General features: G+C 38.9%; 1 protein-coding gene across 2 annotated transcripts; it reads left to right on the top strand.

The window, feature by feature from the left end:
• The first annotated feature begins 718 nt into the window (after window positions 1-718).
• Window positions 719-20026, top strand: LOC128204206 (uncharacterized). 2 transcript variants are annotated; one of them, XM_052905592.1, is made up of 9 exons: window positions 729-863; window positions 1887-1918; window positions 2330-2390; window positions 4162-4215; window positions 7243-7281; window positions 11171-11324; window positions 11565-11767; window positions 17264-17422; window positions 19740-20026. In XM_052905592.1, exons 3-9 carry the CDS (start codon window positions 2354-2356, stop codon window positions 19772-19774), a joined length of 681 nt encoding a protein of 226 aa, XP_052761552.1. In that variant the 5' UTR covers window positions 729-863; window positions 1887-1918; window positions 2330-2353; the 3' UTR covers window positions 19775-20026. The 2 variants fall into 2 exon arrangements, with proteins under 2 accessions (XP_052761551.1, XP_052761552.1); XM_052905591.1 differs by lacking the exon at window positions 1887-1918 and having other exon boundaries at window positions 719-863.
• The last annotated feature ends 1632 nt before the right edge of the window (window positions 20027-21658 follow it).

Here is a 21658-nt window from a genome sequence, read left to right on the forward strand (position 1 = left end):
GAGAGAAGACCGGTATATCGTTACGGCGTCAAGACGTAACCGGTAAGTGTTAAGCAGAAGGTTAGTTGGTCACCGCAGAAAGGCAACTGGTACGAGGGTTTACAATTGAACCATCCGTCATAGGCGCGCGCGGCTTACCGATTCATGGTAGTCGTCCTTACGTTGGTATACTTTAACGTAAAGGCATCAATAGGCTTGCGTCGTATTGGAATGATAAATGATACCTAGATCTATATACGACTTTGCAATTATAGGCTATTCCTTAATACTGTAACGTGTGACGTCAACCGAAAGACGCAACGTTCAGATCCCTTCATAGAAAAGCATGCTCGACTTTGAAGGGGTCCACTGGTAAATTCGCAATCCACACGGAGCCCGGGCTTTGCTAATTTGCATATTACCAAAGAAGTACTATGAACGTACTTCCGTCTATAACGGAATGTTTTATTATACTATGAACGCACATCCGCTGCCTACAGCGTTCCGTTACTGAATACAAACATGTGTTGTCGATACGAACGGAAAGGTTCCAAAATTAGTCTCGATCACTTTGCACCTGATCCGTCATTAACTTTGAATAGAGCGCCTGAATGATTGAGACTAGTATCAAATCGCCCCACAACGTGCGCATTTTTCCTCCGAGGTTCATTTTGAGTAACTCTTTTGAAACACTGTTGACTGCTTCTCATTCAATACACGGCGTGTTGTCTGTTGCAAATTTAGAAGAACAACAACAAAGTCATATTTCGTAATCGAATTATTGCTATTCTCCTGTCAGCTGTAACAAAAGACAATTTAAAAAATTCAATGATTATTGGACGATTTATAACATAACTATGGATGCTTCATCTGCAATGAATTTGGTAATTTTCTTACAAAATGATTTGGTATTATTTGACAAGTTTGGTATGTTCGGACACGCATCAGGATTCGGATTTAAAGTAGTTATGTAAATGAACAATAACAGGTTATCTAGGTTCTGTCAGGCCTGGATATATTTCTTTACATATTTATCCAAATGTCTAAATACACCCCTTAATGTCTAAAGTCCTTTTCGACGAAATGCCGCTTCCATATATATTAAATATTGCTGGTACCCTGGTTTGGTCAAAATACCTGCTCTAATTTCGGAAATGCCCTGGTGTGGTCAATTGTTCCTAGAGGTTCAGGACATTACAGGCCATGGACATTACTACAAAGCAGACATAACCAACCATATTTTGGGACATTACCTGTGCTCCAGCTAGCCTGTTTTTTTTAGGGCTGTCCGCCCATGCCCTTTTTCTTTTGGCCGTGCCCCCTTTTTGGGTAGTACCTTTTTTCACAAATGCTCTATGAGCGCCATCTATCCCATTAGTGCCCTTTTTACTATTGAAATCACCACGAAAGATCGGCAGCCCTTAATCCGCTGTCATAATTGAGACAAATTACGTAACACTTAACGATAATAGTGTTCCCGGTAGGACTGTAACCATGCTACGCCATTGACTGCTTAAAATATGCCATACTGCCCTTTCATCTTCCTATGTGCCTTGCAATATTATGTTAGGCCTAAAAAAAAAATACATTTGGTTCGGGTTACCCGACCCTACCTACGGAATAGGCGCCGACCCTACCGTTTTTATAGTCAGTTTGAAAAAAAAAATGAAAAGTTAAAAAAAAAAAAAAAAAAAAAATATCGTTTTTTTTTTAAATTGCTTTTTAATATTAAGTTTAAACCTTAAATGCTTATACAGAAGATAGCTTTAACACCATTCTCCAATGATGAAAATTATTTTCTCATATAAAACCTAATAAAAAAAAAAAATAAAAAAAAATAAAAAGCCTACCTACCCTACCTATTTTTTTAAAGGATGTAACCCTAACCAAACAATTTTTTTTTTTAGGCCTTACATCAATAAACTGCAACCAAATATAAGTAAGTTAGCATGACTTTTAATTAAAAATATAAAAAAATAATTGTCAAAAGCGTGATTATTAGAGGAACTATTTGGCGTCAACAGTGATCTAAATTTACTGCACATCATGATGTCAGTAAACAACATCCAATGCACTTTTTGGTGAAATGTAGAAAGATGCGTTCTTTTCACCAATGTTTCAACACATTATTATTTCAAGGTATGCAAGAAAAAATATCAATCATGTGTTTCCAGTTCAGATTGAAAAATCTGATGCTCGAGCATACTATGTCAGGCTGGTAACTTGGCAAGCCTTGTAACCGGCTTATGCGTCAACTTAATTTGAATATTGAATCCATTGATGATTGATTAAAACTTTAGTAAGAATGAAATAAGGACAATGTTGTGATATTTGTTTGTTGCTATTTCAGCTCACCCCAGAGGAGAAGCAGATAATGCAGGAAGTTGGAAGAAAATATTTATTTTTTGTTAGTAAGTACAGTCTATATTGTCGGTCCTTACTCATTACTAGATAGAAACTGCAGATACCAATCAATCATGGAAATCAGGCTTTTGGGTGAACAAGCCAGAATTCTTATAAGCTCGACTATTCGAAGAATAGGTGGGCTATACTACTCGCCCCAGCGTCGGCATCGGCATCTGGTTTAAGTTTTAGGGCAAGTTGGGATTTTCACTTATAAGTCCAATACCCTACATTCAATTGACTTAATACTTCACGCAGTTGTTCAGGGCCATCACATAATGAGGTTAGATAACTCCATATTATTCTTTACACAGATTATGGCCCCTGATTGACTATGGAACTTGAGGTTATATTACTCCATATTATCTTGAATACAAGTTATGGCCCCAGATTGACTTAGGTTAAAGTTTTAGGGCAGGTTAAAGTTTAAGGGCAAGTTGGGATTTTCACTTAAAACTCCAATACCATTCATTCAATTGACTTAATACTTCACACAGATGTTCAGAGCCATCACATAATGAGGTTAGATAACTCCATATTATCTTTTATACAAATTATGGCCCCTGATTGACTATGGGACTTGGGTTAAAGTTTTAGGGCAGGTTGGGATATTGTTTAATAACTTCTGTAGCCTTCATTCAATTGACTTAATACTTCACACAATTGTTCAGGATCATCACCCAATGAGGTTACATAACTCCATATCCTTAATACAAGTTATGGCCCCTGATTGACTTAGGTTAAAGTTTTAGGCAAGTAAAAGTTAAGGGTAAGGTGGGATTTTAATAAAAAACCTTCTATTCTGTTCATTAAATACACTTAATAAAATTCAAAATTATTTACGACCATCTTACAACAAGAAACGAAACTCCGTTTTAAGCCTAAATACAAATTATGGCCCTTTATTTATTTTTTTTAATTTTTTTTTTTTTTAATTTCCTTTGAAAGGCATATTTGTATATTCTTAACCACATTTTCATAATGGGAAATCAAGTTATTTGAATGACTTGCGTCATTGTTTGGGTGGGCTGGTGGGAGGGCAGCATCAAAGTCACCTTATGTATCGAATTATTTTAGTTAGGTTTGACATAAGGAGACCAAACTTGGTATTATATCGTTATTGTATTCTAAGTCAAAGCGGCGTGGTCGAGCGCGGTGTTTTACGGCGGCTCTTGTTTGTGTTTGCCATCAAACATTTTCAACAAGCCCTGCTATATAAAATCCAGGATTTTAGCAAGCCTGGAAAGCAATTTATCTGAACTGGGTTCATGGGCTTAAAAATTCTAAATTTAATAACTAATCAATGAGAAATTCAAGTTCAACTAGTTTTCAGGTAGTGTCGATTTTTTTTCTAAAATTCAGAATATTTTAATAATAAAAGGAAAAAGACAACAACAGGACAAAAATATAAAAAAATGTCAAAAAATCTTTCTTGACAAAACTCAATCTTGAAAATGCCTAACAAGTTTGATATACAATATACATGTAGGTAGTGACTGATTTTTACTGTATGTAATGCGCAGTTATTCTCCCCAGAATGTTATTAATAATATTGCATGCATTCTATAGAACGTATCAATGGACTCGGAATAAATTGTTTCAGTTTATTTCTTTACTCTGTGTAATAAACACAGAATATAAAATGAAGAGTTTTTACCCAATTGTTATCACTCATTCACTTGGGTGCTATATTTCCAAGCTTATCTACAGTAACATTTAGTATGTGTTTTACATAATGTACATGTAACCTGTCCTATTGATTGTTATTGCCTTTCTCAGGTGCTCCAATGTCCTTGGGAGCAACACTTGCTGTCAGGCGTTTGATACAGATGGGTAAGCACAGAGAATGAAAGAATAAACAAAGAGTTAGCATAGAGTAAATAGAGTTAGCACATAATAATCATAGAGTAAACAAATAGTTAGCATAAAGTAAATAAAGAGCTTGCACAGAGTTAGCATAGAGTAAATAAAGAGTTAGCATATAGTAAATGAAGAGCTAGCACAGACTTAGCATAGAGTAAATAAAGAGCTAGCACAGAGTGTGCATAGAGTAAATAAAGAGTTAGCTCAGAGTAAATAAAGAGCTAGAACAGAGTAAATAAAGAGTTAGCATAGAGTAAATAAAGAGTTTGCACAGAGTAAATAAAGAGCTAGCACAGAGTAAATAAAGAGCATGCACAGAGTAAGCATAGAGTAAATAAAGAGTAAGCACAAAGTGAGCATAGGGTAAACAAAGAGTTAGCACAGAGCTAAAACAGTGTAAGCACTGAGTAAGCATAGTGTAAGCACAGCATTGGCACAGAGTAAGCATGGAGTAAACAAAGAGTTAGCACAGAGTAAGTATAGAGTAAATAAAGAGTTAGCATAGGGTAAATAATGATTACAGGTAGCACAGAGTAAGCATTGAGTGAGATCAGAGTAAACAAGGAGTTAGCACAGAGTGAGCATAGAGTAAACAAAGAGTTAGCTTAGAGTAAGTATTGCATTAGAACAGAGTAAACAGAGTTAGCACAGAGTGAGCATAGAGTAAACAAAGAGTTAGCACAAATTAGTTTTGAGTTAGAACAGAGTAAACAAAGAGTTAGCACAGAGTAACTAAGTATTGAGTTAGAACAGAGTAAGCAAAGAGTTAGAACAGAGTAAGCAAAGAGTTAGAACAGAGTAAACAAAGAGTTAGCACAGCGAGTTAGCACAGAGTGAGCATAGAGTAAACAAAGAGTTAACACAAATTAGTTTTGAGTTAAAACAGAGTAAACAAAGAGTTAGCACAGAGTAAGTATTGAGTTAGAACAGAGTAAACAAAGAGTTAGCGCAGCATAAGCACTAGGGGGGTGACAGCAAAACCCTTCCCTAAATTTGACACCAACTGCCACCAAATGCAATGCAATTGGGTGGCATTTGATTTAAAATATGTTGCACTTGGTGGAAAATCAGGAATTTCACCAACTGCCCTGAAATTTCCACCCTTTTTCACCAACTGAACATGGCATTTGGGTGTAGTTTGATATCAGTGTTTTTTATGAGCATTTGGTGAAAAAAGTTAGACCTAGTTAATTTTGGATATGACAGTATGTGAATTTATTTGGTGGCATTTGGTGAACATGACTTTAGAGAGTTCTGCAAACTGGAACACAGCAGAATGGTGGAAGTTGGTGGCAAATTTAGGGAAGGGTTCTAAGTGAGATTAAACAAGACGCACTAAGAAGATTAGATGTACGCTGTTCAGTTTTGTGAATTTTGATTGCTTGTGCCTGCAATGTTTACAAACACTCTCAATTTTAAACTAATACGTGGGTCTCATTTTTTTGTTACCTTGCTTTGAGCCTTGGTGGTGAACTTCGCTGAAATATATTACTGTTTGGAAGTTTCACCATTATTTGGGTATATTTTGGTAAAATACATGGAAATGAGATGATATTGTGTTTCTTGATAAACTGCTTTTCTGTATGTTTTCATAGGTCCTGGTGACACCATGGTACTTTGGTATTATTTGATAAGGGTTTTATGGGAAGTTAAAGAATGAAATTACACAGAACAAGACTTAGTGGTGTCACAGGAACATAGCAAATGCCCCAGAAAGGCCTCATTGGACAGAAAGCTATTCGTTTTGGGGTCTATATTGACAGATAGCCTTTAGTATCTTAACATATTTTCATAACGACCTTCAAATGCAGTCTGTTAATATTGCCTATTGTACTTTTAAATGTTCCATACACTAGGTATATAACTTTGTGTATGTCCAAGAAAAATGTCCATAAATACTACAGGAAGTAGTAAACAAATAGTGATATGTTAAGCAGTATATGAAATACTCATAACAGGACCTCAATTAAAGATTGTAGCATTACTTTCTGTTGAGGTGATCTATGTTGTTGTGAACTGTTATCAATGTAGCATAATGTTCTGTTGAGGTGATCTGTGTTGATGTGATCTGTTATCAATGTAGCATAATGTTCTGTTGAGGTGATCTATGTCAATGTGACCTGTTATCAATGTAGCATAATATGGTAAATTGTCAATGTAGCATAACGTTCTGCTGAGGTCTATATGATCTGTTATCAATGTAGCATAATGTTCTGTCATGGGCGATGTGATCTGTTATCAATGTAGCATAAAGTTCTGTTAGGGTTAATGTGATCTGTTATCAATGTAGCATAATGTTCTGTCAAGGTCGATGTGATCTGTTATCATTGTAGCATAATGTTCTGTTGAGGTAAATTTGATATGTTATCAATATAGCATAATGTTCTGTCGAGGTCACTGTTATCTGTTATCAATGTAGCATAATGTTATGCTGAGGTAAATGTGATCGGTTATCAATGTAGCAAAATGTTCCATTGAGGTCAATGTGATATGTTATCAATGTAGCATAATGTTCTGTCAAGGTTGAGGTGATATGTTATCAATGTAGCATAATGTTCTGTCAAGGTCGATGTGATCTGTTATCAATGTAGCATAATGTTCTGTCAAGGTCGAGGTGATCTGTTATCAATGTAGCATAATGTTCTGTCAAGGTCGAGGTGATCTGTTATCAATGTAGCATAATGTTCTGTTGAGGTGATCTGTTATCAATGTCAAGGTATGTTGAGGTGATCTGTGATCTGTAATCTTTGTAGCATAATGTTCTGTTGAGGTGATCTGCTATCTGTTATCAATGTAGCATAATGTCAAGATAGTTGGATCAGTGATCAATATTATATGTAATGGGGTTAGTAGGTGACCTGATATTGGGTATACATGGCAAAGGAAACCATTTTAGGTGAGAGCGATGCGCTGCGCCGTTCATGTTGGAGGCGTCAAATAGTATAATGTTCTGTCAAGGTAATCTTTGATTAATGATCATTATGTTTGTATTTTCAGGACATACCTCCACTCGATTTAAACCTTTGAAACTTTTTGGTAAGTTAGCTGGTAAATGTTTTAGAATATCAGAACTTAACTGTGTACTGTATATGTTATCAAAAGCTTAAGGGTTCATCAAGGGGAATTCTTTTGATTTTTTTTAGTTATTATGTAGTAGGGATGGCAACAAGTACCAGAGTACTCGATCAAACCTCCGAGTACTCGAGTACCAAATCACTACTCGAGTACTCGGAAAAAAATCTATAAAATTCACAAAATACACAATTAACAGACGAAGTAACGGATCTGGTTAGTTGCCAACAGGACAATTTACGGTCCCTCTTATCCCCGCTGTGTACACAATTGACCCTAATAAATTAGTTGAGAGATGCAAACGGTCAGCAAAGGGCCCCTATTTCCAATTATCACTGATGTCAGTTAGCGAAGTTTTGAAAGCGGAACTTTCACCTACACAATTCTATTGTTTACCAATTAGAGTCCTTTCACCAAACAATGGACACTAACGAGCGAACGAGTAGCAACCATTACGAGGATTGATTTCTTAATGGGCATATTTTAACTATTTTTGCAATGATTATCACAATTGATTGGTTGATATCTTCAATCAAGAATTACGAATATTAATGAGGTAAACAACAATAATACAGTATGAAGTAATTCGTTCTTTATTTTTATGTAAGCTATTAATTTTCGTTTATTGTTATTATGATTGATGTTCATTATAAATATCGACTATCTAGACGCTCGAATAAAATCCGGGTTAAACTTTCCAGCTTTATTGTAGATAATTTGCAGTGCATACTTATATGTAAAATCATTAAAATGAAATAAAAAAAGACAAAATTAAAAGCATGAAACAGCATTTGTTTTCCTTTTATTTAATTTCCTGTTAAAGTAAATAATAAAAGTCTAATTTAAAGATGAAAATTTCAGACCAATATTATGACCAACGCGCATTATATACGCCATGAACGATACATGTATACACGATCTTGTCTTTCCCAAAAACAAATTCTTTTTTTCCGAGTTATTGAGTACCTGAGTACTCGATTGAAAGATTGTCCGAGTACTCAAGTACCAATTTTACTACTCGTTGCCACCCCTTTTATTTAGTAAAACTGACATAATGTAAAATATTTCAAATATTTCAAAAAACATGTTTTTTATTGAAAATTGTGTCTTTTAATTCCCTAGTGATAGTCCCTACACATATTTGTGTACATTTTTGTCCAGAGCGTTTTTTGGTGTATTATTAATGTTGAGGGAAGGTCTTAAGTTTAATTTTGGCGAAGATAGACAATTGCCATCATGCAGGTTACCATGGTAACCAAGACAACATGATTTTTTTTCAATAAAATTAACATCTACATGAAGAATCCATGCCAAATTATGCTGGTCAGCTGAAGGGTTCAAGACAATAAAAGCTGCCAGACAATTCCACAATTTGTCAGGAGTATTGGCACATTTCGGGATGACTAATGTCACAGGCTCAGAAGACTAATGGCCAGTCTGGGGAGGTAACATGGGATGCCCCGCATGTAAGTCAGATGCTGTTTCAACTGAGCATACAGGTCCGGTTACAGGTCAAATAACTCGCATACTTCATGACCCGTGTGAGTCAGTTTATGATATCTCACATTCTCCATGGCCTGTGTGAGTCAGTTTAGGATATCTCATATTCTCCATGGCCTGAGTGAGTCAGTTGAGGATATCTCACATTCTCCATGGCCTGAGTGAGTCAGTTGAGGATATCTCACATTCTCCATGGCCTGAGTGAGTCAGTTTAGGATATCTCACATTCTCCATGGCCTGAGTGAGTCAGTTGAGGATATCTCACATTCTCCATGGCCTGAGTGAGTCAGTTAAGGTTATCTCACATTCTCCATGGCCTGAGTGAGTCAGTTTAGGATATCTCACATTCTCCATGGCCTGAGTGAGTCAGTTGAGGATATCTCACATTCTCCATGGCCTGTGTGAGTCAGTTGAGGATATCTCACATTCTCCATGGCCTGAGTGAGTCAGTTAAGGTTATCTCACATTCTCCATGGCCTGTGTGAGCCAGCTGAGGATATCTCACATTCTCCATGGCCTGAGTGAGTCAGTTGAGGATATCTCACATTCTCCATGGCCTGTGTGAGTCAGTTAAGGTTATCTCACATTCTCCATGGCCTGTGTGAGTCAGTTTAGGATATCTCACATTCTCCATGGCCTGTGTGAGTCAATTGAGGATATCTCACATTCTCCATGGCCTGAGTGAGTCAGTTAAGGTTATCTCACATTCTCCATGGCCTGTGTGAGCCAGCTGAGGATATTCCACATTCTCCATGGCCTGAGTGAGTCAGTTAAGGTAATCTCACATTCTCCATGGCCTGTGTGAGTCAGTTGAGGACATCTCACATTCTCCATGGCCTGAGTGAGTCAGTTAAGGTTATCTCACATTCTCCATGGCCTGTGTGAGTCACTTGAGGACATCTCACATTCTCCATGGCCTGTGTGAGTCAGTTAAGGTTATCTCAGATTCTCCATGGCCTGTGTGAGTCAGTTGAGGACATCTCACATTCTCCATGGCCTGAGTGAGTCAGTTAAGGTTATCTCGCATTCTCCATGGCCTGTGTGAGTCAGTTGAGGACATCTCACATTCTCCATGGCCTGAGTGAGTCAGTTAAGGTTATCTCGCATTCTCCATGGCCTGTGTGAGCCAGCTGAGGATATCTCACATTCTCCATGGCCTGTGTGAGTCAGTTGAGGATAACTCACATACTCCATGGCTCATGTGAGTCAGTTAAGGATATCTCGCAGTCTCCATGGCCTGTGTGATTCATTTCCGGATAACTGACATACCCCATGACCCGTGTGAGTCAGTCCTGGATAACTCACATACTCCATGACCCGTGTGAGTCAGTTGAGGATGTCTCACATCTCACATACTCTATGGCCCGTGTGAGTCAGTTGAGGATATCTCACATACTCCATGGCCCGTGTGAGTCAGTTGAGGATATCTCACAAACTCCATGGCCCGTGTGAGTCAGTTGAGGATATCTCACAAACTCCATGGCCCGTGTGAGTCAGTTGAGGATATATCACATTCTCCATGGCCTGTGTGAGTCAGTTGAGGATAACTCACATACTCCATGACCCGTGTGAGTCAGTTGAGGATGTCTCACATCTCACATACTCTATGGCCCGTGTGAATCAGTTGAGGATATCTCACAAACTCCATGGCTCGTGAGTCAGTTGAGGATATCTCACAAACTCCATGGCCCGTGTGAGTCAGTTGAGGATATCTCACATACTCCATGACCCGTGTGAGTCAGTTGAGGATATCTCACATACTCCATGACCCGTGTGAGTCAGTTGAGGATATCTCACAAACTCCATGGCCCGTGTGAGTCAGTTGAGGATATCTCACCCATCCATGACCCGTGTGAGTCAGTTCCGGATAATTGACATATTCAATGACCCGTGTGAGTCAGTTTAGGTTGTCTCACATACTCCATGACCTGTGTGAGTCAGTTGAGGATGTCTCACATACTCCATGACCCATGTGAGTCAGTCTTGGATAACACACATACTCCATGACCCGTGTGAGTCAGTTTAGGATGTCTCACATACTCCATGACCCGTGTGAGTCAGTTGAGGATGTCTCACATACTCCATGATCCATGTGAGTCAGTCTTGGATAACACACATACTCCATGACCCGTGTGAGTCAGTTGAGGATATCTCACATACTCCATGACCCGTGTGAGTCAGTTGAGGATATCTCACATACTCCATGACCCATGTGAGTCAGGTCTGGCTAACTGACATATTCCATGACCCATGTGAGTCAGTTGAGGATGTCTCACATACTCCATGACCCATGTGAGTCAGTTCTGTAACACTTATATAGAATGATTGACTCAATTTTCAAATTTTCTTACAGTCGGTGGTATGCTCGGCTTTTACCCAGGTTTGTTTATGGGACAACGGGAGGCTTTTCGCCAAACAATTGCCAAGGTGCCTAATGGATTCAATGCCACGCTCTTCAGAGAGCTAAAAACTCTGACTGATGAGGAAAAGATCCAGTACTTTAAAATGTAGGTTAAAATAATATTTTAATAATTCATAGACATAAACATGATATTCTAATGTTTTTTCCATCTGAAAGAAAGGATATTTTGTCTTTGCTTGAACCAAATCAGTACTTTTATGCTCCATAACATCTTCGTCTATACAATATAAAAACTTGACAGGCTGCTTAGGTTGGCTGCCACTGGTGTTCACTTTCATTGCATTCAAGCCAGGTATAGAATCATGCAGTTTGCTTGTATCTGCAGATCGCGGGAGAACCAACACAAGAAACAGTTCCTGTTCCCCCATCAGGTTTTCCCAGAGAAGTTTATTGATTCCCCTGACGTAGTTCCAGATGGTCCGCCCTCCTTCCAGGGTGGTGGTGGTGGAAGGTCCTATCTCCCTCCATCGCCCTCTACCTATTCACAGCCTGGCATGCCGACAGAAAGTTCCGAGCAAAGCTCACAAGGTAGATAGCGTGGGTGTAGAAAGTTAAGAGTCCCCAAAATGGCTCGCATGCTGAAAAGCGTGGGTGTAGAGAGTATATAGTCTCCAGAATTACTCATAATGTAAATAGCGTGGGTGTAGAGAGTATATAGTCTCCAGAATTACTCATGATGTCAATAGCGTAGGTGAAGAGAGTACATAGTCTCCAGAATTACTCATGATGTCAATAGCGTGGGTGAAGAGAGTATATAGTCTCCAGAATTACTCATAATGTCAATAGCGTAGGTGAAGTGAGTATATAGTCTCCAGAATTACTCATAATGTCAGTAGATAGTCTCCAGAATTACTCATAATGTAAATAGCGTGGGTGTAGAGAGTATATAGTCTCCAGAATTACTCATGATGTCAATAGCGTAGGTGAAGAGAGTACATAGTCTCCAGAATTACTCATGATGTCAATAGCGTGGGTGAAGAGAGTATATAGTCTCCAGAATTACTCATAATGTCAATAGCGTAGGTGTAGAGAGTATATAGTCTCCAGGATGGCTCACATGGTAAATACCATAGGTGTAGCGAGTATAGAGTCTGCAAATTGCTCATAAGGTCAACAGTGTATAGTATAGAGACTCCATTATAGCTAACATAGTAAATAGCGTACGTGTAAAGAGTATAGAGTCTCAAGAATGGCTCACAAGGTCAATAGCGTAAGTGTAGAGAATATATAGTCTTCGGAATTACTCACAAGGTCAATAGTTTAGGTGTAGAGTGAGACTCTAGCATGGCTCCAAAGGACAATAGTGTAGGTGTAGAGTAAGTCTATAGCATGGCTCCAAAGGACAATAGTGTGGGTGTAGAGTGAGTCTCTAGCATGGCTCCAAAGGTCAATATTGTGGGTAAAGAGTGAGTCTCTAGCATGGCTCCAAAAGTCAATAGTGTAGGTGTAGAGTGAGTCTCTAGCATGGCTCCAAAGGTCAATAGTATAGGTGTAGAGTGAGTCTCTAGCATGGCTCCAAAGGTCAAAAGTGTAGGTGTAGAGTGAGTCTCCAGCATGGCTCCAAAGGTAAATAGTGTAGGTGTAGAGTGAGTCTCTAGCATGGCTCCAAAAGTCAATAGTGTAGGTGTAGAGTGAGTCTTTAGCATGGCACCGAAGGTCGATAGTATAAGTGTAGAGTGAGTCTATAGCATGGCTCCGAAGGTCGATAGTGTAGGTGTAGAGTGAGTATAAGCATGACTCCAAAGGTCAATAGTGTGGGTGTAGAGTGAGTCTCTAGCATGACTCCAAAGGACAATAGTGTAGGTGTAGAGTGAGTCTCTAGCATGGCTCCAAAGGTCAATAGTGTAGAGTAAGTCTTTAGCATGGCTCCAAAGGACAATAGTGTGGGTGTAGAGTGAGTCTCGAGCATGGCTCCAAAGGTCAATGTTGTAGGTATAGAGTGAGTCTCTAGCATGGCTCCAAAAGTCAATAGTGTAGGTATAGACTGAGTCTCTAGCATGGCTCCAAAGGTCAATAGTGTAGGTGTAGAGTGAGTTTTAGCATGGCTCCAAAGGTCGATAGTATAAGTGTAGAGTGAGTCTCTAGCATGGCTCCGAAGGTCGATAGTGTAGGTGTAGAGTGAGTTTTAGCATGGCTCCAAAGGTCGATAGTATAAGTGTAGAGTGAGTCTCTAGCATGGCTCCGAAGGTCGATAGTGTAGGTGTAGAGTGAGTTTTAGCATGGCTCCAAAGGTCAATAGTGTAGGTGTAGAGTGAGTCTCTAGCATGACTCCAAAGGTCAATACTGTAGGTGTAGAGTGAGTCTCTAGCATGGCTCCAAAGTTCGATAGTATAGGTGTAGAGTGAGTTTTAGCATGGCTCCAAAGGTCAATAGTGTAGAGTGAGTCTCTAGCATGGCTCCAAAGGTCAATAGTGTAGGTGTAGAGTGAGTCTATATCATGGCTCCAAAGGTCAATAGTGTAGAGTGAGTCTCTAGCATGGCTCCAAAGGTCAAAAGTGTAGGTGTAGAGTGAGTCTCCAGCATGGCTCCAAAGGTCAATAGTGTAGGTGTAGAGTGAGTCTCTAGCATGGCTCCAAAAGTCAATAGTGTAGGTGTAGAGTGAGTCTCTAGCATGGCTCCAAAGGTCGATAGTATAGGTGTAGAGTGAGTCTCTAGCATGGCTCCGAAGGTCTATAGTGTAGGTGTAGAGTGAGTTTTAGCATGGCTCAAATGTCAATAGTGTAGGTGTAGAGTGAGTTTTAGCATGGCTCCAAAGGTCGATAGTATAGGTGTAGAGTGAGTCTCTAGCATGGCTCCAAAGGTCGATAGTGTGGGTGTAGAGTGATTTTTAGCATGGCTCTGAAGGTCGATAGTATAGGTGTAGAGTGAGTCTCTAGCATGGCTCCAAAGGTCGATAGTATAGGTGTAGAGTGAGTCTCTAGCAAGGCTCCAAAGGTCGATAGTGTGGGTGTAGAGTGATTTTTAGCATGGCTCTGAAGGTCGATAGTATAGGTGTAGAGTGAGTCTCTAGCATGGCTCCAAAGGTCGATAGTATAGGTGTAGAGTGAGTCTCTAGCATGGCTCCAAAGGTCGATAGTGTGGGTGTAGAGTGATTTTTAGCATGGCTCTGAAGGTCGATAGTGTAGTTGTAGAGTGAGTTTTAGCATGGCTCCGAAGGTCAATAGTGTAGGTGTAGAGTGAGTGTCTAGCATGGCACCAAAGGTCGATAGTATAGGTGTAGAGTGAGTCTCTAGCATGGCTCCAAAGGTCAAAAGTGTAGGTGTAGAGTGAATTTTAGCATGGCTCCAAAGGTCAATAGTGTAGAGTGAGTCTCTAGCATGGCTCCAAAGGACAATAGTGTGGGTGTAGAGTGAGTCTCTAGCATGACTCCAAAGGTCAATAGTGTAGGTGTAGAGTGAGTCTCTAGCATGGCTCCAAAGGTCAATAGTGTAGGTGTAGAGTGAGTCTCTATCATGGCTCCAAAGTCAAAAGTGTAGGTGTAGAGTGAGTCTCCAGCATGGCTCCAAAGGTCAATAGTGTAGGTGTAGAGTGAGTCTCTAGCATGGCTCCAAAGGTCAATAGTGTAGGTGTAGAGTGAGTCTCCAGCATGGCTCCAAAGGTCAATATTGTGGGTATAGAGTTAGTCTTTAGCATGGCTCCAAAGGTCGATAGTATAGGTGTAGAGTGAGTTTTAGCATGGCTCCAAAGGTCAATAGTGTAGGTGTAGAGTGAGTTTTATCATGGCTCCAAAGGTCAATAGTGTAGGTGTAGAGTGAGTTTTAGCATGGCTCCAAAGGTCGATAGTATAGGTGTAGAGTGAGTTTTAGCATGGCTCCGAAGGTCGATAGTGTAGGTGTAGAGTGAGTTTTAGCATGGCTCCGAAGGTCGATAGTGTAGGTGTAGAGTGAGTTTTAGCATGGCACCAAAGGTCGATAGTATAGGTGTAGAGTGAGTCTCTAGCATGGCTCCGAAGGTCATTAGTGTAGGTGTAGAGTGAGTTTTAGCATGGCTCCAAAGGTCAATAGTGTAGGTGTAGAGTGAGTCTCTAGCATGGCACCAAAGGTCGATAGTATAGGTGTAGAGTGAGTCTCTAGCATGGCTCCAAAGGTCAAAAGTGTAGGTGTAGAGTGAGTCTCCAACATGGTTCCAAAGGTCAATATTGTGAGTATAGAGTTAGTCTCTAGCATGGTTCCAAAGTTCGATAGTATAGGTGTAGAGTGAGTTTTAGCATGACTCCAAAGGTCGATAGTATAGGTGTAGAGTGAGTCTCTAGCATGGCTCCAAAGGTCAATAGTGTAGGTGTAGAGTGAGTTTTATCATGGCTCCAAAGGTCAATAGTGTAGGTGTAGAGTGAGTTTTACCATGGCTCCAAAGGTCGATAGTATAGGTGTAGAGTGAGTTTTAGCATGACTCCAAAGGTTGATAGTATAAGTGTAGAGTGACTCTCTAGCATGGCTCCGAAGGTCATTAGTGTAGGTGTAGAGTGAGTTTTAGCATGGCTCCAAAGGTCAATAGTGTAGGTGTAGAGTGAATCTCTAGCATGGCTCCAAAGGTCGATAGTATAGGTGTAGAGTGAGTCTCTAGCATGGCTCCGAAGGTCATTAGTGTAGGTGTAGAGTGAGTTTTAGCATGGCTCCAAAGGTCAATAGTGTAGGTGTAGAGTGAGTCTTTATTATGGCACCAAAGGTCGATAGTATAGGTGTAGAGTGAGTCTCTAGCATGGCTCCGAAGGTCATTAGTGTAGGTGTAGAGTGAGTTTTAGCATGGCTCCAAAGGTCAATGGTGTAGGTGTATAGTGAGTCTCTAGCATAGCACCAAAGGTCGATAGTATAGGTGTAGAGTGAGTCTCTAGCATGGCTCCAAAGGTCAATAGTGTAGGTGTAGAGTGAGTCTCTAGCATGGCTCCAAAGGTCAATAGTGTAGGTTTAGAGTGAGTCTCTAGCATGGCTCCAAAGGTCAATAGTGTAGGTGTAGAGTGAGTCTCTAGCATGGCACCAAAGGTCGATAGTATAGGTGTAGAGTGAGTCTCTAGCATGGCTCCAAAGGTCAAAAGTGTAGGTGTAGAGTGAATTTTAGCATGGCTCCAAAGGTCAATAGTGTAGGTTTAGAGTAAGTCTCTAGCATTGCTCCAAAGGTCAATAGTGTAGAGTAAGTCTTTAGCATGGCTCCAAAGGACAATAGTGTGGGTGTAGAGTGAGTTTTAGCATGGCTCCAAAGGTAAATAGTGTAGGTGTAGAGTGAGTTTTAGCATGGCTCCAAAGGTCAATAGTGTAGGTTTAGAGTTAGTCTCTAGCATGGCTCCAAAGGTCAATAGTGTAGGTGTAGAGTGAGTTTTATCATGACTCCAAAGGTCAATAGTGTAGGTGTAGAGTGAGTTTTAGCATGGCTCCAAAGGTCAATAGTGTAGGTTTAGAGTTAGTCTCTAGCATGGCTCCAAAGGTCAATAGTGTAGGTGTAGAGAGTTAAGAATATTTCTGTAATAATTTTAAATTTATTGCCCTTCATTTATTTTTTATACTTATACCCTCTGGGCAATCTTTCTGAGAGAATATATTGAAAAGTTTTTTAGGTATTGACTTCAAACTTCATATACAGATAGATTTTATTGAGACGAAGTGCAGTGTACAGGAACCATTACCCTGACTGCAGTATCAAGTGATTGCGCTTTGTGAACATTCTTTCATTTTTGTTAAAAGGATAGCCTGAAAAAACATTGAGGTATTGACTTCAAACTTCATATAACTTCATACTTAGTATACAGATAGATCTCATTGAGGAAAAGTGCAATGAACAGGCACAGTTGCACACAAACCATAAGTATAGGTTAGGTATTTTTATGCCCCTTAAGGGTAGGCATATTAAAATCGTACCTTCTGTCCGTCCTCTCAGCTCAATTTCTCATGTCTGGAGTATTGACTGTAACTTTGTCTTGTATGTCAATAATCCCTTAAACTGGTTTCTTTAGAAAGGTGCTGCCAATTGTGATATCAGATACTTTAAAAAGGTAAAAGAACTTCCACTTATAAAATCATGTTGCCATTGCAGACACAGGTGCATCAGATCAGCAAAGGTTTTCCTACAAAGCCCAGCGTGAGAAGTGGCACCAAGGAGAGAGCACCTCGGAGACGCCTGCGACACCACAGTATGGGGAATTTACGAGGGGCGATTCTTATACTGAGCCATCACCACCAAGTAGTGGAAGAGGTAATCGTGAATCAAGGGTGGTTGTTCATACTTGTCATATAGGGACCATCTCATCATCGGAGATATTAACAATAATAGTAAGATGAAGAATTTTAGTCATAAACTGCGTTAAAGTCACTAATTGAGTTAATAAAAGGTTTAGTTGCAAATTCTAATATCTGTCTGATGTGACCGATCAAGCCATAAGTTTTGAAATAAGTATTATTGCAACTTGGAATTACCGATTTGAAAAAAATGGTTGCACAAGAGTCTCCAAATATGTAAAATTAATGGTAGGTTTAAATTCAGCATCTTAAATTTAGCAATATATAGATTTTGATTTTAATGCATATATGGGTAAAATAGTGGAACATATTGATGAATGATGTAGGAAAATTTGTTAATTTCATTGCAAGTTCTTATTTTATTGCACTCATCATCGTAAAAAAAATAGATTCATGTGTATAGATGATAAAATCTGATCATTTTCTCTCTGGCTTTAGAAGAAAATTTATTTAGCCAGATTTTTCATCGAAAAATTCAGGGATATTCTTTGAAAAAATGGGTGGGCAAAGATTTTGGCGGGCTTCGGGTCGTGTTGCGTTAACAATTTTTATTAAAGCTTTCATCTGATCTACATAAAACTTGGTCAGAATATAAGTCAACATGACATTTAAGACCAGCGTGAATAAGGGTCATCGTGGGTCAGAAACTAGGTCACATATTAAGAAAAAGTTGTGTATTTTACACTAACGTTTTTCATGAGTTCATCTGGGTCAAACGAATTTTCAAGAAACTCAAACAGAATGTTTCTCAGCATTTTATGAAGGACCAGTGCAAATATGTGTCATCTTGGATCAAAAGTAGGTCGATAAATCAAAATGGGGACAACATTTTGTCATAATTTTTTTGTTTTATTGCTTACATTAATTCAAAATTCTTAAAGGATTTAAATCCTGTTTAATAAGGTTACTGCATGTCCCCCTTGTTCAGACATAATATCAGTTTTTCTCTGGGTATTTACTGCTTTTAACATGCATCCATGACAGGTACCATTACACCACACTGTTTACAAAATTGAGCCTTGAGCACCTAGTATAGCCAATAAGCTTGTCACATGTTCAAATCATCCATTCATTGGGTGGCTTATTATTTGACAAGGGAAGTAACATTTAGTAGAATTACAATAAAAAAAATAGATACAACCTAATGCACCAGTCAATTGTTACCACGGCCCCCAGGTCCGGGTGTATACCAGGGATAGCCAGGCAAATGGTCGTGTTTTTACCTTCCTGTTGGCCCCGCAGTGCAGGGTGAATGAGGTAGTTTTGTCTACGCGCCAAATATAGCGGGGAATGGGCCTTACCTAGGGTCCCTGGGGTGCGGGGCATTTGGCGGGTTTTTTAGCAGCAGTTGGGATTTTACCCAGGCTTACCCGATGTTCCCCGGACCTGGGGGCACGGTTACAATTGACTGGTGCATATCTCATCCACCTTATTCACTGTTAATCAAGACAAGGGTCTAATTATTATGCCATCTTTGATTCCATAAAAATATATTTTTTTTAAAAGAGTGACATAAAAATAGTTTCAAACAACCTGCGACTAGTATTTATTAGATGAACTTACTGCGCAAGAATTTTGGGGCAAACCGCACACAGTAATTTCTTTCCTTTTCCATACAGTTATAGCTGTGCGAGTGAAAGGGAAATCACTGCGTAGGATATTGACTCCACACAGTGGTTACTTCCCTTAGATGGGATCTTTCGTTACAAGGGTGTCTTGAACGGGGATAATAATTTAGAAAGTACTAAATGTACATGAAAAAAATATGAAATCAGTGCAAGATTTTATTATATAAGTGAGGTTAGAATGTTGTTTTTTTTCTTGATCGTGCCATCCTTCTTACACAGGAGATGATGATAGCAACAATATACACTGCAAGGATGTACAGTATACATGTATTTATAGCGTGCTTTTGCAGCTTATAAACTGGTTGGGAGGCATGACTGTGTACACTATGTTTTATTCGTATTTATTTTACATCGACTGTGAAGAGAGTTATATTTACTTATGTTTAGTCACTCATGTTGGCTCGATATTGTGATATTGTGTTGTCGTGGGAGGTACATGGGGACCTGTAGAAAACACCCGTGTCAGACATGGCGACCACTGACCAACCTCACATGCGCCCAGGCGAGGAGTCAAATCAGTCTCGCCTTTGTGAGAAGAAATTGCTCTTACCACTGCCCTTACCTGACAACACAAGACATCGAATTCTCATATGGGTTTTTAATATGTAATATCGAAAATATATTGTTTTTTTATTTCCTTTTCAGGGCCTAAAAATAAATATGGAGATGAAATGGAATAACCCAGGGAAAGACAATTTAGAATATCGATAAAAAACAGTGTATTGAATAACTTTATGTTTGTGTAATGGGATTGACAAGTTGGGGGTTTGCTTTTTACTTAGAAGACACAAAGGATTGTGTGACAGGTACTGGTCCGACATCGTGCATGAACTATACAAGGTGTGTTTTTGAAATACATTATAAGATTGTATTAAAAACAACTTAATTGTTAATTAAGTGTGTTATAGTATGGAATAAATTGTTAAAATAAATGATGTGCATTTTTGTTTCTAGTCGGATTTTTCCTCCCGAATGTGTTTGATACAGCAAGACAATATGTCACGTTTAAGACCAGTGTCCCTACCTCTAAGATCAACGTCACATTTAGTTTTTGTTTACTATGGATTTCTGCATATAATGACAAAAGAGTATAGGGGGTCGTGTCAAGGCTGTAACTTTCTCTTTTATGGTCAGATTTTAATAAAACTTGCCACATGCGTTTGACATACCAAGACAACGGTTGCGTGCAAGACCTGTTTCCTTACCTCTAAGGTGAAGGTTACACTTAGTGTTTGTTGACTATGGAGTGCAGCATATAAGGACATTAGAGTATAGGTGGTCGTGTGAGGGCTGTAACTTTCTCTTGTATGTATTTTTTTAATAAAACTTGCCTCATGTAATCAATGTACCAAGATGGCATGTGGCATACACAACCTGTGTCCCTAAGTGTAAGGTCAATGTCACACTTAGTGTTTGATTACTATTGAATGCTGCATGTAAGGGGCACATACATGTATATATTTAAAACTAACTTGCCACATGTACTCCACATAAAATGGCGACGTGTTGTGAAAATGTTGAAGTGAATTTGGGTGTATTCGTCATTTATAGTCAAATTCCGGGCTAGCAATCGTTACAGTGTCGTAAACAAGTTTGTGTTGAAGGTTTTTTCAGTGTCATAATGATGACAGTTTGTATCTGATGTTCATGAAACTTGACAGCATGCTATTTACAACCAGTAAGATTGAGTCATCTCTGGTCAAAAACTAGGTCACTAGAACAAATACTAAGACAACATTTCTTATTCCTTACCGAAATTGGTCAGTGTTCATTCAATCTTCAAGGATATCAGTCAGAACATTTTCCAGCATGATATTTAGGACAAGTGTGAACATGGGTTATCTCCACTCAAAACCTAGGTCATTAGGTCAAATCAGGAAAACATTGCGATCATAAATCAAAAGGTGTTTATCCAGTCTTCATGAAACATGGGAGTAGGATTTTGTTATTGGTCGCAGATGAAACTTGGCGGGAATATTTATCTTCATGATAATCAAAGGGACTCGCTCATTAGTTTATTATGAGCCAATTTTGCGTAAATATCAGCAAACCAGTGATATAAGACTGCAGACAAAATATCAGATCGCAGATTTTCATATTTCCGTTCGAAAATTAATGTTTTATGGCTTAAAGCGTTACTAACGGTTTAAAATATTGCAAAAAAACACATCATTTTTTAAGCTTAAATATGATAATATGCGATCTGAATATTTGTCAGCAGTCCTATATGACTGGTTTCCATGCATTTCGCATAAATTGGCTCGTTCCAAGACTACAAATATAACAAATGTGAAAACGTTCAATTCGTGAGAGTGCAGCTTTAAATCACATATAACAACAGTTATATTTTAATCTGTGTCAAGGGTTTATGCCGAGTTGTTTGATAACATGCAAGAATTTTCGTCGCTTGTTTTTAAACAACTTTGGAATGGTTAAGTGGCCTTCCAAGTATCCTCTTTGTGTTGTTTAACATGTCTGTACTTTTGAAACTTATAATAATACTTTATGATGATATCATTATTTTTCGAAGAATTCACATTATGATATTTTTACAGTTTACATTA

This window comes from Mya arenaria, chromosome 10 (genome assembly GCF_026914265.1).
Source record: "Mya arenaria isolate MELC-2E11 chromosome 10, ASM2691426v1".
In the NCBI taxonomy this organism is placed as follows: Eukaryota; Metazoa; Mollusca; class Bivalvia; order Myida; family Myidae; genus Mya; species Mya arenaria.

Bases quoted from the DNA above. Each gene is read 5' to 3' on its own strand.
- LOC128204206 (XM_052905591.1), top strand. From the start codon at position 837: ATGGATGCTTCATCTGCAATGAATTTG. The intron at 11,325-11,564 runs GTAGGTTAAAAT...TTGTATCTGCAG, and splicing joins AAGATCCAGTACTTTAAAAT to ATCGCGGGAGAACCAACACA. The intron at 17,423-19,739 runs GTAATCGTGAAT...TTTCCTTTTCAG, and splicing joins ACCACCAAGTAGTGGAAGAG to GGCCTAAAAATAAATATGGA.